General features: G+C 47.9%; 1 protein-coding gene across 3 annotated transcripts in view; it reads left to right on the forward strand.

Annotated features, from left to right (window-relative positions):
- Positions 1-3,012: 3,012 nt before the first annotated feature.
- Positions 3,013-15,262, forward strand: part of SCG5 (secretogranin V) — a 56,242-nt gene continuing 43,992 nt past the window's right edge. The window contains exons 1-2 of one of the 3 annotated variants that reach the window (XM_037056134.1): positions 3,013-3,121; positions 4,548-4,781. In XM_037056134.1, coding sequence (XP_036912029.1) covers positions 4,556-4,781 — 226 coding nt within the window. In that variant the 5' untranslated portion in view covers positions 3,013-3,121; positions 4,548-4,555. Of the gene's footprint in view, positions 3,122-3,167; positions 3,187-3,224; positions 3,276-4,547; positions 4,782-15,262 lie in introns of those variants that run through there. The other 2 variants (XM_037056137.1, XM_037056135.1) reach the window with 2 other exon arrangements.

The raw sequence follows: 15,262 nt of genomic DNA on the forward strand, positions 1-15,262 counted from the left end.
GAGGACATGCTTATTGATTTTATAGAGAGGGAGAGAAGGAGACATTGATAGGCTGCCTCTTGTATGAGCTTCAATGGGATGGAATCCACAGCCCAGGCTTAGGCTCTGACTGGGCGTCAAACCCACAACCTTACAGTTTATAGGACAATGCTCCAACCAACTGAGCCACACTGGCCAGGGCACAAATCTTCTTTCTTGAATTACATTAATGTTTATTGCCCTTACCCAAACACCTAGAAATTAACTTGTTTCAATAGTATCTTAATCCTTTATTCCTCTTTGGGACTAAGTAGTTGGGTTTCTGTTGCCCATAGATGCGTACAGGGCGTCACTGCAGAGAAATGGCTAAATGGAGCAGTGACTCAGGTGTGCCTATGGAGTATGACGCTGCAGGAACAAATGGTGACTTGTAAGCCATACTGTATTTTTTAAAGTTAATTTGCACAGATACATTTGTATGTTTTGTCCCATGTAGAATTTAAAAATGAGGAATAACTAAGCTTGAAAAATTAATCACGGTGATTTCTTATATGCAGATGCTCGATTCTAGACTTTGAAAGAGTTGATCCACCTCCACATTTTCCTTGGATTCTTGTACTTTGGATTTTTCTAAAAGCCAATGGTGGTTTTGTCTTGTGTGTATATGTTATTTATTTAGCATAGACATTAAAGATAACTTTCTGAAAAATTACTTGCCTGAGACTAATGAAATTCAACATACCATTTAGAATTTGATGCAAATTGCCAAGTTAAAAAAAACCAAAACAAATTGCCACGTAAAACTGTTTATATTTCAGGTTATTAGAAATTACAAATCTTAAAGAAGAAATAGAGGATATTCTCTGGTGAGTTTTACAGGAAGGAATTTGCAGGCAGAATCAACCACTGAAAAAAGTTTTGTGGGTCAGTTGTTAGAATGTCACATTCAGCTGTGGGCGCAGAATAGAACAGCATCGCACACCTACTCAGAGCAACCAGACTTTGTTGTGTGATGTATGAGGACCTTAGAGTCATCAGATGTTTGCCAAGTTCTACGTGGTAGCAAGACATCTCTTATTTTGAAGACATTTCCTGTCTCTATATTCATTACCTAGGAATCAACCCTTTTCTCTGAACTAGCAGGTAATTGACATAAAGATTGTAAAAACCTGTAGGTATCAATATAGTATTTATCTGACATCAAAACAGTTTTGTACTGTGTACTGGGTGTGCATTTCAGATGTTTATGGTATTTCTCTAATAGTAGAGGTAGAAAATATTCATAAGCTTTGAGATATGTTGTCTTTCTGAAAGAAATTTTTTTAAACCCTAAATTTCATTAATGTCCTTTTATATCCTTGGGGATGGGCAAAATGTTGAATTGGAAGACTAATTTAGAAAGAAGACATGGGAAATGAACTGTACAAATTACCTGAATTAGTGGCTTTTCTGAGAGATGAGTCGATAATGAGTGATATTTATTTTAAAAATATACCCATACATCATTCTCATTTTCATTAGCTGAAAGTGAACAGCTTGGTTGTATGGTACTTGGAAGAAGTCAGGAAAGTTGAGTTTTAGACTTGATTTAATTGACATTTTTCATTTTTTTATGCAAAATAAATAATGTTCCTAAACTCCTGGGGATATTTGACCAAATTGTAATCATTAACTAAGGTCAAAATTGTCTGGATACGTGCAGGTATCTTAAAGATTACTTTCACTGTTCTTACAAGTAAAGATGTTAATTTGCATATTATGAGAAACATTAGTTCTAATTACATAGAACTAAGTGGGTTGCCTGGCAGCATCCTATAATGACTTAATAATTTAATAAAGGATTTTCATAATTATCAAGTCCAAGATACATGTGGTAGATGTTTTTAAAATACTTCACATACAGTGTTCACATTTTGGTGTATTTCAACCAAATTCCCACTCATCACAACAGCAGTAAATTTTAACGACTTTTCCATTTGTCCAAGGTCAAAATGAAGGTAACAGTGAGCAATGTGAAAGTAAAGCTTAGAATTGAAAAAAAAAAAAACCCTTGTGTGTGCATAATAATATTAAGCCCCAGCTTGGCCTTTGAACCTAGAACCAATAGACTGCACTGTTGCTTGAGCAAACCCTGAAACAAAAGCTGGAAATGGAAGAGCGTCCATGGGAGAAAAGGCTGGGGAGGAGGCTTGGCCTCAGACCCAGGCCGTTTGTCTCGGGGAATCTCGGTGCACCTCTGTGTTATATACCATTGCTGTGGGTGCCCACAGGTTTGCCGCATAGACCTGGCTTGAGGCAACCTGGACCCTAACCTCAAGTTACTCATTCTCACCCCCAGGTACTCGAGTCATCTCCATTCTTAAAGGGAATTCGCAATACTACATCGTGCAGTTTTACATTTCAGTTTTTGTGTTTGGACAAAATTCAAATGTACAAGTTCACTCTATAAAAACAAAACTCTGGGTCAACCCAGATGAATATCCGCAGTGTGTTGGGAGTATGGTTTCTCTTGAGGCCAAAGGAATTTTACTGGGTAAATTGATGTGGAAGTTGAGAACTAACGTTCAGAACTCGTTCCTAGAAGTGTTCCCACATTTGAGGTGTTTTACTTTAGTAGAAGTTGCTAGCATTTTGTAGTGTTTAATTAGCCTCAGTTTCCCTGCTCAATGGAAGCTTCTGAAAACACCCTTCGGATAGGCCCTAAAATAGCCATCATTAAATGTTCTTAGGAGTTCTTCATCTTCTGTTTTCTCCCACCATTGTCGCATTCCCTCTGCCCTCTTAAAGCTGAGAGACTTCAACAAAATGCGGGAAGGTGGCAGAATTAATGGTGGGCTATGGGTGCAGAGTACGCAGGGGCGACCTGGCACACGGTTTAGATGCTTGAGGAGACGGGTGGGTGGAGCGGAGGATCTGTGGGAGACCCGCACGTGGAAGGTGTGGGTGGGACACCGAGTGGCTCCTGGCAGGAGGCACCAGCGTCTGGGAGCTCTGCGGGGAGTGCTGCTGGGGCGGCCGCAACCTGCTGCAGGAGGGGCCGGGGCGGAGCTAACGTGCGGAGGTGACGCACCAGAGACCAGGATCGCTGCTCCCACCCGACCCCCAGCAAGGCCCAGACCCCGCCGCAGGCGCCGGCCCCTTGGTGAGTCCCGCCCGCTCCACCTCCTGAGACCCGGCCTAGACTCGGGGATTCTTCGGGGTCGGGAGGTGAGAGGGGCATCCTGAAACCTTTGAGCTGGAGGCTGGGGGCAGACAAAAGATGGATGCGGATTAGGAGGTCTGGCTAGAGATACAAGGTACAGTACCCACGGAGGAGATTGTGTAGCTCATCAGATCAGAACTGTGTTGGCTGGGGATGTAAATGGAGCAGCAAGACGTCCTGCATTCAGTGCAGAGGAGGGAATGATGGAGAGGGCTGGAAGCTGGCGCCGCCGCTGGCCTTCTCCGTCAGAAATGCAGGCTTTGCCCTTTGGAGGACGAGGCTTCGTATCCGGGTGTGGCTAGAAAAGGCCTTTTTCTATACAGAGAAAATACTAGGGGTTATGAGTATTTCAGTCTCAGGGAAGAAAATGCGTAGAAGAATGGTCAGAAGCGTAGACCAGACAGAAGCCGCAGCGGGTCAGTGCATGAATGTTTGTTCCCTCGTTCTGCAGGCGCCTGGCTTTACAGAAGCTAACATTTAGGACAGTAACTCCCCAGGCTAGTTTTCTTCCTCTCTTTCACCTGTCAGTTTTCGCGCTCATCACTCGCTTCCCCAAATTCTAACCCCAGGACCACAAGGTAATACTGCCAACATAATGATAGCAGCGTGGGCACTCTGCCTGGCGTGATTCTGACCTCCTGACCTGGATTCCCACACACCTGTTTGCAACAATCCTGTAAGACACTTGCTTTTCTAATCCCCTTTTTTGCAGACGAGAAAGCTGCGACTTTTGCCCAAGATCACCCAGCCAGCACGTGGGGAGCAAGCAGGCCTCCTCTACCGGTGCAGCCTGCAGGGCAGACAGTTGTGTAGGTTTGCAGTCCTCTCAGGATCTCAAATGCGTTGAGACTGGACGTGTGCTGAGCTAACGTGCCCCTTCCGCTACTTTAACCCTTCTGTGATTTTTTACTTCTGGTGTCTCCCTAACTCCTTCCTGTGAGCCTTCCCATCTTCCCATCCCAGCGGGAGACTTAGGAAAACTCAAGATGTCCCTCTCCCTTCCTCACTATTGAAACCAGTTTTTGTTGTTGTTTGTTTTTATAAGAAAAGAAGAGAGTGGTGGGGTTAGGTGATGCAGAACTTCCAGGTTGCTGCACAGGATAAACACTGGCGGAGAGCTGCCCTTCCAGCCCAGTCTTCCCCCCAGGGAAGGAACAGAAGGAATTGGCTTTCTCCAGCTGTTTTGCTGTTTTTAACACCTTCCCCCAGCAGGTGTCCTGGCTACAGTGGGTATTTAAGGCCAAAGCAGCCCCCTCGGTGTGCCATCCCTTTCTGGGTGGTCCTGGAATTAGTCCCTTGAGTGATTGCACCATCATCACAGTTGCCAACTGTGACCCATCGGTACAATTTGGTCTTACTTCTGCAGGTTAAAAAATGGTCTCCAGGATGGTCTGCACTGTGCTATCTGGACTACTGTGTTGGCTGACATTTGGGTGGACCCCAACCTCTGCTTATAGCCCGAGAACCCCTGACCGGGTCTCTGAAACAGACATCCAGAGGCTGCTCCACGGCGTTATGGAGCAGCTGGGCATTGCCAGGCCTCGGGTGGAGTACCCAGCTCACCAGGCCATGAACCTCGTGGGCCCACAGAGCATCGAAGGTATTTACCCTGTTTGCCACTTTGAACGTTCCATTAGCACTTAAAGGAATTAATACATAGTGAAGAAAAGCTACTTTCTCTCTCTGTTTTCCCTTTCTTCTTACCCTGCACAGTCTGTACATCCTCATGCGCATGTAAGCCCTGTGAGAGCAGGGACCTTGTCTGTCTGATTGGCAGCTGTAGGCCTAGCCCCCAGTGCAAAGCCTGGTACTTTCATGTTTATTGAGTGCATGAAGGAGAAGCTAGTGCTATGTCTGAAGATCAGAACCCAGCCCCACTTCTTCTCCCATACTGGTCTTCGGGAAATTGTGTCCCCAGCTGGCTGTGTCTCTGAGTTGCTGATGGCCAGGACTTGTAAAAGATCCTCAAAATGTAGACGTCTAAGATCTGATTTGATTCTTAGGGATGACTTCATATAAGAGCCCAAAGAGATACTGACATTAAGAGGTTATGTCCTAAACTGTTGAAAAAATATTAAAAAATGTAACAAATGTTAATTAACTTGTGTTCATGGAGCCAGACCATTTCCTCCCAGAAGTTTTCTAACTTTCTGTCAATGTGGTTGTAATACTTTCATTAAAAAACAGCACTTTGGCTTTACAAATCCAGGTCGCCCAGGTGGTTGGAGCAGTGTCCTGTACACCAAAAGTTTGCAGGTTCGATCCCCAGTCAGGGCACCTACCTAGGCTGTGGGTTGATTCCTGCTTGAGGCTTGTGAGGCAGGCAGCTGATCGGTGATTCTCTCTCTCTGTCTCTCTCTCCCTTCCTCTCCCTCTCAAATCAATGAACATATCCTTGGGTGAGGATTAAAAGAAGGCAGCACTCTGTTGTTAATGATTTATCCATAGAGAGGGTGGGAAGGCAGCTCTGAGGAGCTATGCGCAGGTCCCTTACTGCCAGGCCTTGCTGCCTGTCTTCTCTGCATGGGAATGACCTCCCTCTCTGCTGAGGTGGGCCCTGCAGCGGTAGCGTGGTCCCTGCGGGTCAGCTGCAGGGGCAATTCAGGTGTTCCCCCACAGGAGTGGGTCCTGAGGGAAAATGCAAATTCTTTCCTCGAGTTTTGTCAAAACATGCATGGTCAGGGGTGGTAAGGGAATAAATGGTAATGGAAAAAAATGCAATTAAAAATATGTAACCCGCCCCCCACCCCGCAAGCAAATGCCACTCCCTGTGGACGGATGATGCATAGTGTTGCCTGAGTTTTTAATTCTCTAAAAGTGCTTTCTTCCTTGGGATCCTGTGAATGCCGTGGGTCTTGTCCACCTGTGATTCTCGTGTCTGGCTGGATGCCCATAGTTTGAAGCCATTGAGAAAAACTAACTCTGTGGGGTGATTGTCTATTTAGGCTGACATTTGAGGTTAGGAATGGGTTAACATGGATGATTTGAATCAGCAAGCACACCAGCCTAGCACAGGGCTTGAATCAAACAAATCAGACATGCCTTGTGGGGAGAATTTTAAAACCTTCCCAGCTTCAAGCACACCTATCCAGCTCTGTGGAGACAGCAAATATCCGCCCAGGTAATGCCGTAGGTGCCAGGTTCGCCACCCAGCTGTTGTCATGGAGAAGCTCTCTGAGTTTCTGTTAATCCCCGAGGCCTGATCATCTGTGTGGAAGAGAAATGGCAGCTCCCTGGCATCAGAAGCCTGTGATCATCTCGAGCCTCATTTTCCTCCCTGGAGAGCCAACTGTTTTCAGCCACTACGGGCCAGGCGCTGTGCAGGAGACCGGGGCAGCTCTGCCCTAAGCATTCGCTGTCGGGGGAGGACAAGCATCACCATGTATCATGTCACGTGCTTTGTAGATGTACATACAGACAAAAGCAAATGGAAGTAGTTTGCTCTGCTTGGGAGTGCGTGGGGTTGGCGCAAGGAAATGCTTCTTTGAAGAAGCAGCATTTGACCTGGGTGTTGAAGTTGGAATAGGAATTCATTAGGAAGGGCAAGTGAAAAGGCATGCAGGTTCGAAAGAACGTGGATTAGGACAACTCAGAATTAGAAATTGTTTCCATTATTACCCTTGGGGTAATATGAGGTCACAGCAAGGTTAGGTCTCCTCTAACAGTGTCTGTGCAAGGGTGAGTATCAGCTTGTGTTTTAGTCTTTCTGCGACTGTTACAAATTACCATAAGTTTAGCAGCTTGACACAATAGCCATTTATTACCTTATGGTTTCCACCAGTCAGGAGTTACGAGTGGGTTTGCCCCACCATCTCTGCCCAGAGTCCCAACAGGCTGAAGTCAAGGCATTGACGGCAGGTGCAGCCTTGGCTGAGGCTCACGGCCCTCTGCCAGCATTGAGGTGGTGGGCAGAATTGTTTCTCACTGTTGTGGGGCTGCAGTCCCCTTTTTCTTGCTGTTAGCTGGGCTCCAACTCGGCTCGAGGAGGCCACCCTGAAGCTGTAAGCCACACGGTGACCCTCTCACAGGTGGCAGAGGGAGACTGTCCCTTCAGTCTGCTAGTTGTGACATGCTGTTGTTACAGGAGTGACTGTCCCAACGCCTTTGCCATGGAACTGGGGGTGATGTCCCATTTCATGCACAGGTCCCTTCCACGATCAAAGGCAGAGGGTTCTTCGGGCGTGTTCACCAGGCGGTGGGCATCGGGGCGGGGGGGTGTCACTGTATTTATTTATTTATGTTTTATTTTAAAACTCATTTTTATGAGTTTATTTGAGCCCAACTGATGACATATGCCGGGAGCAAGATCTCGAGTACTCTGGGGGTTGCTCTAGAACTCTGCCTGTTAAGCCTGGGTGAGAACTTAACAGACAAAACAGCCCACAGACTTGAGAGAAAAAAGGAAAGCAAACAAAAAGGCTGGTGTTTCCTGGCCCTGCACCTTGGCCTTTGGTGCCCTGGGGAGTCTCGTACTTACTCCAGCGAGCGTAGTGCTGTTCCACCTCGACTGTCCGTGTGCTTTGTCCTTGCCCATTCACTCATGCTCGTTCCCAGGCTTCTGACAGGTACACGGAGCATTCTCCGTATCCCCTCCAACACTTACTTTAGGATTTTGTTATAAAGGGCCAAGTTTAAAAGGTTATTGGTTTTCTAATTTTTTTGTAGTAAAGTACACACAATACATGTATTCTGGTATGAATTTTAACACGCATTTAACATAGAGTCTTTCCAAAGATACCTGGATTTAAATGCCAGATCCACTGTTTATTAGTGATGTGAGCTCGGGCAAATTATTTGACTTCTCTAAGCTTCCGTTTAGCTTGGAGGTAGGAGCTGGAGAAGCAAAGCAGCGTTCCAGCGCGCTGTGAAACCATTTTACAGGGAGCATCGCCATCACTTTCTGTGACAGTCGCTGGATTCCGTGCTCCTCGAAGGCAGGGCTGTTCTTTGTCTAGTAGTCCACGGTACAAAGAAGACCATTTTCTCTATTCTGATCAATTAATTGTATGATCCTTAGATTAATCTCGTAATTGAAGATGCATATTAGCTCTCAACCATAGTATCACAGACCAACCTTTTAGTCTGGATTTGGTAGCAGACAAAGTGCCATTAGGTTTCTGAGGTCATAGCCATTAAAAATATCTCCTCTTTTCGTTTCACTTCCCTCCTGGTTGCTGCCCCGTGTCTCTGCTCCCTCACAGCAACCTTTGGACACACACCGATCGATCGCATCTCCTCACTCCCATTCTCCCCCGGTTTGTTGGAGCTCGTTGTTCCCACCACCCCTTCGTCAGGAAGTATTTCTTGGATGCCAGGCATGGTTTTAGGTCCTGAGGGGATAAACACGAACCTCAGAGATTTGGCAGGACAGGGGAGACATAGCCCTTACACAAGCAAATAAAGCAAAATGTGTAATAAGTCAAATGGTTATAGTGCTATAAAAATAGAAAGCAGAGGAGGGGCCCGGAAGAGGCGACTTAAAATGGGGCCAGGGGGCTCCTCACCGGGAGGGTGAGCAGGAACCGGAGGGTTGAGAGCGAGCTGTGTGGTGTGTGGAGCCAGACACTCCAAGCAGAGGAAGCTGCAAGTGCAGAAGGGCTAAGGCAGGAGCCAGGAGGCTAGCGAGGCTGGAGCCCAAAACTCAGGGGAGTGGAAGGAGGGGAAACAGGGCGTGGCAGGAGGGGAGGGAGGAGGTTGGTGTGTGGGGGCAGAGCGCACAGGATCTTCCAGCCCTAGCATGCCGTCAGCTTTCCCTTGAAAAGGGCCACCGGCTGGCGTACCACAGTGTTCCTGCAGGGAGGGAGGGCTGGACTCGGGGAGCTGAGTTAGGAGGACATTGTAACAACCCAGGAGAGAGACGTGCTAGCCGAATAGCTGGAGATGTGGGGAGATGTGTCAGAATCTGGATATATCTTTAAATTAAGCCAGCAGGCTATGCTGGTGGGTTGGAGGTGGAACGGAAAGAAAGAGAGGGGCCTGGGGTGACGGCGAGATTTTGGACTGAAGGACTAGAGAGGTACAGTTTTCCACAAGAGGAGCAAACTGAGGATCCTCGGAGGCAAGTTCTCAAGTTCAGGTTTGCACATGTTAATCCTGAGGTGTGTCTGAGACTCCTCTCGTGAAGGCCGATGACGCCCTGGCCCCCTTCACCGATGCTCTGCCTTCAGTGCCTCGGTCTCTCATCAGCATTCAGCACACTCGACCGTTTCGTTCTTAAAACCCTCTTCTTTTTTGGTTTTGGTGCCAAGATGTCAAGATACTCCAAGATGGCACACTTCCGGCTCTTCACCTTTTCCTTTTCCCTTTAACCATTTCTTCTGGGTTTCATTTGATTTGTTTCCCTGCTCCTGTGATGCAGCCTTTAGTTGCCAAGTTCTCCAGGGCTTGGGGCTGGGTCCACTCCTCTGATTCTTCTCAATTCTCTGACCAGGTGGTCTCATTCATTCTCTTGTCAGTTCTCACAAAGCTATTTCTTTTCTTATGACTCCAGTGTTTGTATTTTGGGGTCCCAGCTTCTTTCTTGTGTCCCTGACGGCTGATGTGATCGCTAAATCACCGTGTGTCAGCCTCACTCTGTCACCACCTTCCTCAGCCTGTTTCTGTCGGTCTTTTCTGCGTGAATGAGCAATGCCACCATTGACCTATATGCAAGGCCAAAAAAAAAAAAAAGCAAAACACCTATACTTTCTGCATCGTACATCATCCTCAAATTTAAGCAGTTTATTTCATTCCTGTCCCTGAAATGCGTCTGTTGCTCAGCCTGTTTTCTCTTCTTTCCGAGTCTGCTCTCCACGCTCTGGTTCCAGACCCATGCGTCTGCCGTGGACTTCTGAAATCCTCTGGTCCTCCTGCCTCTCCTCTGGTTTCTTTCAGGCTGTTCCACCCCGGAAAGGCAGAGCTAAACTTTGAAAGTTTAAATCAGATCAGTATCGCTCCCCGGATTAAGATCCAGTGAGTGGATTCGCATTTGCACCCAGAGACAACAGCCCCTGTTGCCGAAACCTATCAGGCCCCACAGCTCCTGTGCACCCTCCCCCTTGCCGGGCTTCCCCCTTGGCCCCACCGACACCCCAGCCTCTCAGCTCTCGCCTCACCTGTTCCTCCCTCTCCGCATGGCATCGCTGTGCCCTGCTCTGCAGGCCTCAGTCTCGGCGTCACCCAGACAGGCCTGCCCTGACAGTTACCTGAGCCCCCATTCTCTGTCACCATGTTTTTAGGCTCCATAGCATTTGGGGGGGATTATAATTGTTTGTTTCCTCACTTACTGTCTCCCCACTGAACTGTCAGCTCCATGAGACTGTGTCTGTTCAGTTCCTGCCCTGTGCCCAGACACACAGTGGGCACTGTGCGAGAGGAAGAAGCTTCTCTGTACCCTCCTCCGTTCTTTCCGTTGGTCTAATAATTAAATTGACACGAGAGGGGAGCAGAGATAAAATTTACTAAGTGTTTACTATGTGCCATTCCTTCCCGCAGACGTTCTCATTTATTTACTGCCAAGCGGTATCTATAGGCTAGATGTTCCTATTTTCCAGCTAATAAAACCGAGACATGAAGAGGTTATATGATATTCCTGAAGTCACACAAGTGTAAAGACTCTGAGAGTTTGCCCCCGACTTCCAGACCTCCAGACCCATACTTCTCACAGCTCCATGTCCTGGGAGCAGCAGCAGACCCAAACCGCTGTGGGGGGGAGGGGGCGGGGGTTCCACCCACAGGGCCCTCCCGGCCACCGAGGAGGAGACCAAGTCTACCAAGACATGATCTGCCTGGGGAGGAGAAGTGGCTGATCTCTCAAAGGAGAAGGGCCAGGAGCCTGTTCCTCAATGGGCTTTAATTGGGTTCAGTTTGCACAGGAATACAGGTAAAACTCATCAATCATGGTCAGGCAGTGAGGATCAAACAATAGATAGATACAAAGAACCACGAGGGCTTATGCTGAGTCAGGGTCTGTGAGCTAAAGGGCTATAAAACTTTGGGAAACAAACTCATTTCCTGTTTGGACCCTTATCACAAAATTGAGAGCATTCTTAGCAAAGCAAGCTCCACAGGATTTTATGTATTCTTTCTTAGGCCTGATCACCCAGGGAACCCGCCCTTTCCAGCACAGGGCTTCACCACCCTCTGTCATTGTTTCAGGCTTAAGTCAGGCAGGGGAAGTAAGGCAGCCAAGATAGGAGACTTCTCCCAGACAGAATGAGGACTCAGGCTATGTCAAAGCCGAGGGGCAAGGGTCCATCACCCCCTTTTGCTAAGTCCTCCAAGTCCTTCCCTGGGGGCTCCCTGTGATCATGCCTGTCTTGGTTCATCCCTCCCTTGAGGAATCTTACCCATCGTTGGCTAACCGATCATGCACTGGGGGCCAGGCAGGGTGAAGTAAAAGGGGCAGAGGCGGCTCCCCTGCCAGGGAGATAAGCTTTGTCTCCTTAGTGGCTTAGGGTCTAAAGGTCGCTCACTCAGCCTTAGCCATGGGGGGGGGGGGGGGGCGCGGTTGNGGCGGTTACAGCTTCTGAAACCAGGCAGAGTGGTTCCCAACAAAACAAATCCTGGAAGAGACAATCCAGAGTTTCTGGGACTATTCCTGAAAAAAAAAGATAAGGATCAGAAAGGGCAGAATTGATTTTAGAAAAGCCCCCAAGGCTTTTGAAAGTGGTGGTCTCTGTCACAATCGTTACACTCTCATTTTCTCAGAGATTTAATGAGGAAAGACAGAAAGGAAGTGAAGACAAAAGACGAGGCTGAAAATCCCAGTTCTGAAGTCGCTCACAATATCCAGGCTCCACAAGCAAACTGACAGCTGTGGTGTGGTAGCATGGAGGGTCCTAACTCAGGGTTGCTATTTAAAAGATCAGTTCTTAATCAGCATGAGACAGACTGACCAGAGAAAATAACCAAATTTAATTACATGTGCATGCATAGGAATCCCATGGATATGAGACGTTCACAGACAGGGAGAGTGAGGTGCCTGTGACACCCTGAGCCGAGGGCGAGGTAGGGGGCCTCGGAGCTTCCAAGGGTCGCTGCGGGAGAGTAGGAAGGGGCAATGTTCAGCCATCAGTCGTTTGCTGTGCCCCGTAGCTAGGCCAGAAAGGTTGCCTCTGATAATCTCTCCTCGTGGGCAAGGCCCCTGATTCCAGTTCTGCCAGGTAGTGAAAGGGGGAGGGGGCAGGAGTGTCTCTGGAGTCCACGGGGTCTCTGTTGCCGTTAGCCCCAAATAATCTGCATCCTGCAGAGGCACATCTTGGATGACTCGTTCAGAACCCGCACAGTACTCAGTAAATATATGAAGACTGAACATATTACATTTGGGGGAAAATAAATATATCTGGAGGCAGTAAGTATGTAAACACTATTTGACATCTGGATCTATTACATTTCTTCTTTCGGTTCAAGAATCCATTTCTATTCTGAGTTTTTAAAAAATCTACCTAGAAGTTTTCGCCAAGAGCCTAGTGATTCATACTTGCGTACTTTGTGACCAGTCACCAAGGTGCAAGGTCTGTGTCCCAGCACAGCTGCCTGTTGAGAAACGGGAAGGGCGTTCTGCAGTTCTGCAACTACACCAGCAGGGGGCGAACCACACTCAAAGTGTGTCATAGGATTCCTGCAACCTGGTAGCAGTTAATTGCTCTCAGTGTTTGCTGGGCAGGAGGCATTTACCAAAAACATCCAGAGAGGCCTAGGGGTTTTCACTTCTCCATTAGGCACTTTACACATGACCTGGTAAGGAGCATCTTTTAAATGTATAAAGTCTTAGCCCAAAACAAAACAAAACAGAAAACAACTGCAAAGTCAAGACAAAACAGGACTCAACCTGTTTTATAGAGAAACATGTGCTCGAACAGTGAGGAGAACTGGGGTCGAGTCTTGGCCACACGATTAACTAGCTGTGGGTGATCTTGGGAACTCTTCTGACCCTTAGTTTTCTCATCTGTAAGGTGGGACTTCGGCCCTCTCTCTGGAATGCAGCAAGTGGGTGCTGTTAGTGACAGCTTGCAGGCCTGTCTCCTCCCACTTTGGGGATTATCCACAGTGCATTTTCTATCTTGAATGGCTTTCCCTGACGCCGTTTGTGGTGACCGATTCGGTGGGCAGCACAGGACCGAGGCTTCCGTGCACCTTGTATTTCAGCAGTGCCTATTGCCCCCAATCACGTGGTTGCTCATTGGTCCCTATGGACACAGCTAAATGACTGGTAGATATATGACCCCCAGCAACAGGGAAAGCCACTGCTGTCCGAGGGTTGATTCGGAGAGCCATTTGCAAAGGGATAGCGACTCCTGGGAGTCAGAACTGGCTCTGCCAGCTGACAGCACCGTTGGTCTTTGATGAATCCAGTCTGAAACTGTGCTGTTTTGGGAATGTTAACAGCTCCAGGTGAAAGGGAAGAGGCTCTTCCCCTTACTGCCACAGGCTCGCTTTCTTCACCACTCCAGACCACCGGGTATCTAGCTTTGTGATAACAGGAGGCATTAAACCACTGAGACAGAGATTTATAAGTGTTGGCCGTGATGGTCCCAGATAATTTTAAATCTTTAAAGCCAGCTCTCTGAATCCTTGGGCTCCACATCCGCAGATTCTACCACAGATGAAAAACATTTTCTCAGCACTGTTGCATTGCTGCTGATGTGTACTGTGTAGCTAGGCCTGTGATGGTTGGGTCTCTACTGAACATGTACAGACTTTTTTCTTGTCATTATTCCCTATACAATACAATATAAAAACTATTCATAGAGCACTTACATTGTATCAGGCATTATAAGTAATTTAGAGACGATTTAAAGTATGTGGGGTGATGTACATAGGCTGTATGCAAACACTACATTTTATATAAGGGATTTGAGCATCCGCCGTGGAAACTGATACTCTATTGGCAAAGATAGAAATACCAAAATCCTTTTTTTTATAACACAGACTTTTGGGATGCAGCTACTTCATTCAAAACCAGGAGAACCAAGATTCTTTTCTTAATGAATACAAGTGGAGAATACAAGGGTCCTTTGTAAGATAAAGTCCACTTGAAGGGTCAGATCCTAAGTTTCTACTTAGCCAACCTTTGGCCTTGGTGAAGGAGCTGCAGTGCTTCCACTCGACCACAGGGGGGCAATCGTTGCTTCCCTTTTGAAAGCTGGAGGGTGAGAGACGGGGTTTCTCTGGCTGGCCTCTCGCTGCAGTTGGAGGAAGGAGTGGGGTGGACTCTTGCTCAGGGTATTCTGACTAAAATCTGTCTTCAGTTAGCCCCATCCTGAGAAACCAACAGAGCAGTGGGTTTGAGGGCTGTCTTTGAGTGGGCCGGGACCTCCAGCTTGGCCCATGTCCTTGGGCATTCTGTTGAGCCCACCATGAACTCAAATCCTTAAATGTCCCCGGATGATTTCCAGGTTGTTTTCTTGGAAAGCTGCATGGATAAGGATAAGAAATTGAAAAAGAATAGGGGGAGATTGGGGGTGTTTAGGGGGAGGGGGCGGAAGAGGGAAACGCAAACGATGATGACGTATTTTTGCGCTGTGTGTAAGGTGCTCTGGGGCATCCAGGTGCCGGTGTCCAAGGCCCTTGGCTGATTCGAACTCAGGGGGGATGTGTGGGCAAGGGGGAGATCTGGGGCGTCCCATGCTGGTGGTGGCTGGTGATGTGGGAACCGGTGAGGTGACGCTGGGTGAGTGTCAGGCAGGGGAGCAGAGCGCCTGAGATAAAGGCCCTAAAGACTCAGTACATCGGGCCAGAGTGAAGAATCTGGACAGAAAACGATGGACCTGAGCATGAAGAGTGTTTCAGGAGGGGGCAGCAGTCGCCGTCGTCAAAGTCGGGGGTGAGGTCACATGAAATAAAACCACTGGGTGTAGTAACACTGAAGTCACTGGGGATGTGGACGGGACCAAGGCCCTGTGGGCAGTGGGCAGAGGCCACACTGCAGGATGCAGGGAAGGCAAGGTGTGAGATGCTACCGGAGTCCTCCAGGGACAGGGGAGGAGCTGCCTTCGAGCTGAGGAAGGACGTGGGAGGGGGCTGGGCGTGATGTAGAGGAAGGAGGCTTGGTTTGGGGTTTGGGGTTGGAGAGTGAGCTTTGTCTAAGTGCTAAGGTGG

Source organism: Sturnira hondurensis, unplaced genomic scaffold (genome assembly GCF_014824575.4).
Source record: "Sturnira hondurensis isolate 20B ecotype Veracruz unplaced genomic scaffold, ASM1482457v3 Scaffold0008782, whole genome shotgun sequence".
In the NCBI taxonomy this organism is placed as follows: Eukaryota; Metazoa; Chordata; class Mammalia; order Chiroptera; family Phyllostomidae; genus Sturnira; species Sturnira hondurensis.